The sequence below is a fragment of the Rutidosis leptorrhynchoides genome, chromosome 6 (genome assembly GCF_046630445.1).
Source record: "Rutidosis leptorrhynchoides isolate AG116_Rl617_1_P2 chromosome 6, CSIRO_AGI_Rlap_v1, whole genome shotgun sequence".
NCBI classification, from domain to species: Eukaryota; Viridiplantae; Streptophyta; class Magnoliopsida; order Asterales; family Asteraceae; genus Rutidosis; species Rutidosis leptorrhynchoides.
The window spans coordinates 138,145,001-138,145,774 of NC_092338.1; the positions used below are offsets into that span (position 1 = coordinate 138,145,001).

General features: G+C 36.7%; 1 protein-coding gene across 1 annotated transcript in view; it reads right to left on the reverse strand.

The window, feature by feature from the left end:
• LOC139851630 (pectinesterase inhibitor 9-like) overlaps positions 1–512 on the reverse strand; it is a 621-nt gene extending 109 nt beyond the window's left edge. The window contains exon 1 of the mRNA XM_071840722.1: positions 1–512. This exon is cut by the window's left edge and continues 109 nt beyond it. Coding sequence (XP_071696823.1) covers positions 1–512 — 512 coding nt within the window.
• Between the last annotated feature and the right edge of the window lie 262 nt (positions 513–774).

A 774-nucleotide genomic window follows, 5' to 3' on the forward strand; every position in this document is an offset into this window, starting at 1 on the left:
ATAGCTTTTTCTCGACGCCCTATCCCATCACCCGAGATTCCGTCAATACATGTGGTGATATCCGTTAAGGCAGCGCTTACCCAACTTTGCACGTTGCTCTCGTGCCAAACAAAATTTTCATCCCCATCAGATCCCATGTGTTGCAACTCTTTTAAAGATTGCATAATTTGGTTTACTCCATTGTCTATTTGATGCATACATGTTACCAACGCTTGGTACTCTCCAAAATTCCCCGTATCGTTCAATTTATGTGCTAATGTGTCCACATAGGTCTTTGTAACCCGAGCCTTTGATAGACACGATGCTAGTGTAAGTTGAGCTAGTCGTTGTGGACTTAGAATGCCACTTTTGTCAACGTATGGTAAAAGAGTACGAACGCATAGATCAGGATACATTGCCAAGCGACATTCTGACTCGAGATACATCCTTGCACGAGAACTAGACTCGACAATGGTTGAAAATGCGAAGATTGTGATAAAGAAAACTAATAAAGAAATACAATTTGGTGCCATGTTAATTTTGTTTTGTATTTGTGTTATGAAATTGGGAAGAGGGGAGGATGAGGGATTATATAGATGAATTGTTACGTGCCTTTCTAAATGAACTATGCACTAAAACAATATAAAATTCCCTTACGTACAACATATCTTTCATACTTTCAAATCACATAAGTAACTTGCTTATGAAACTAATTTTTTTTATAGGAATAAATCATCAGACAACAATTCAATTGCTTATGTAACTAATTGCAATATATTAATCTCTAAATATCAC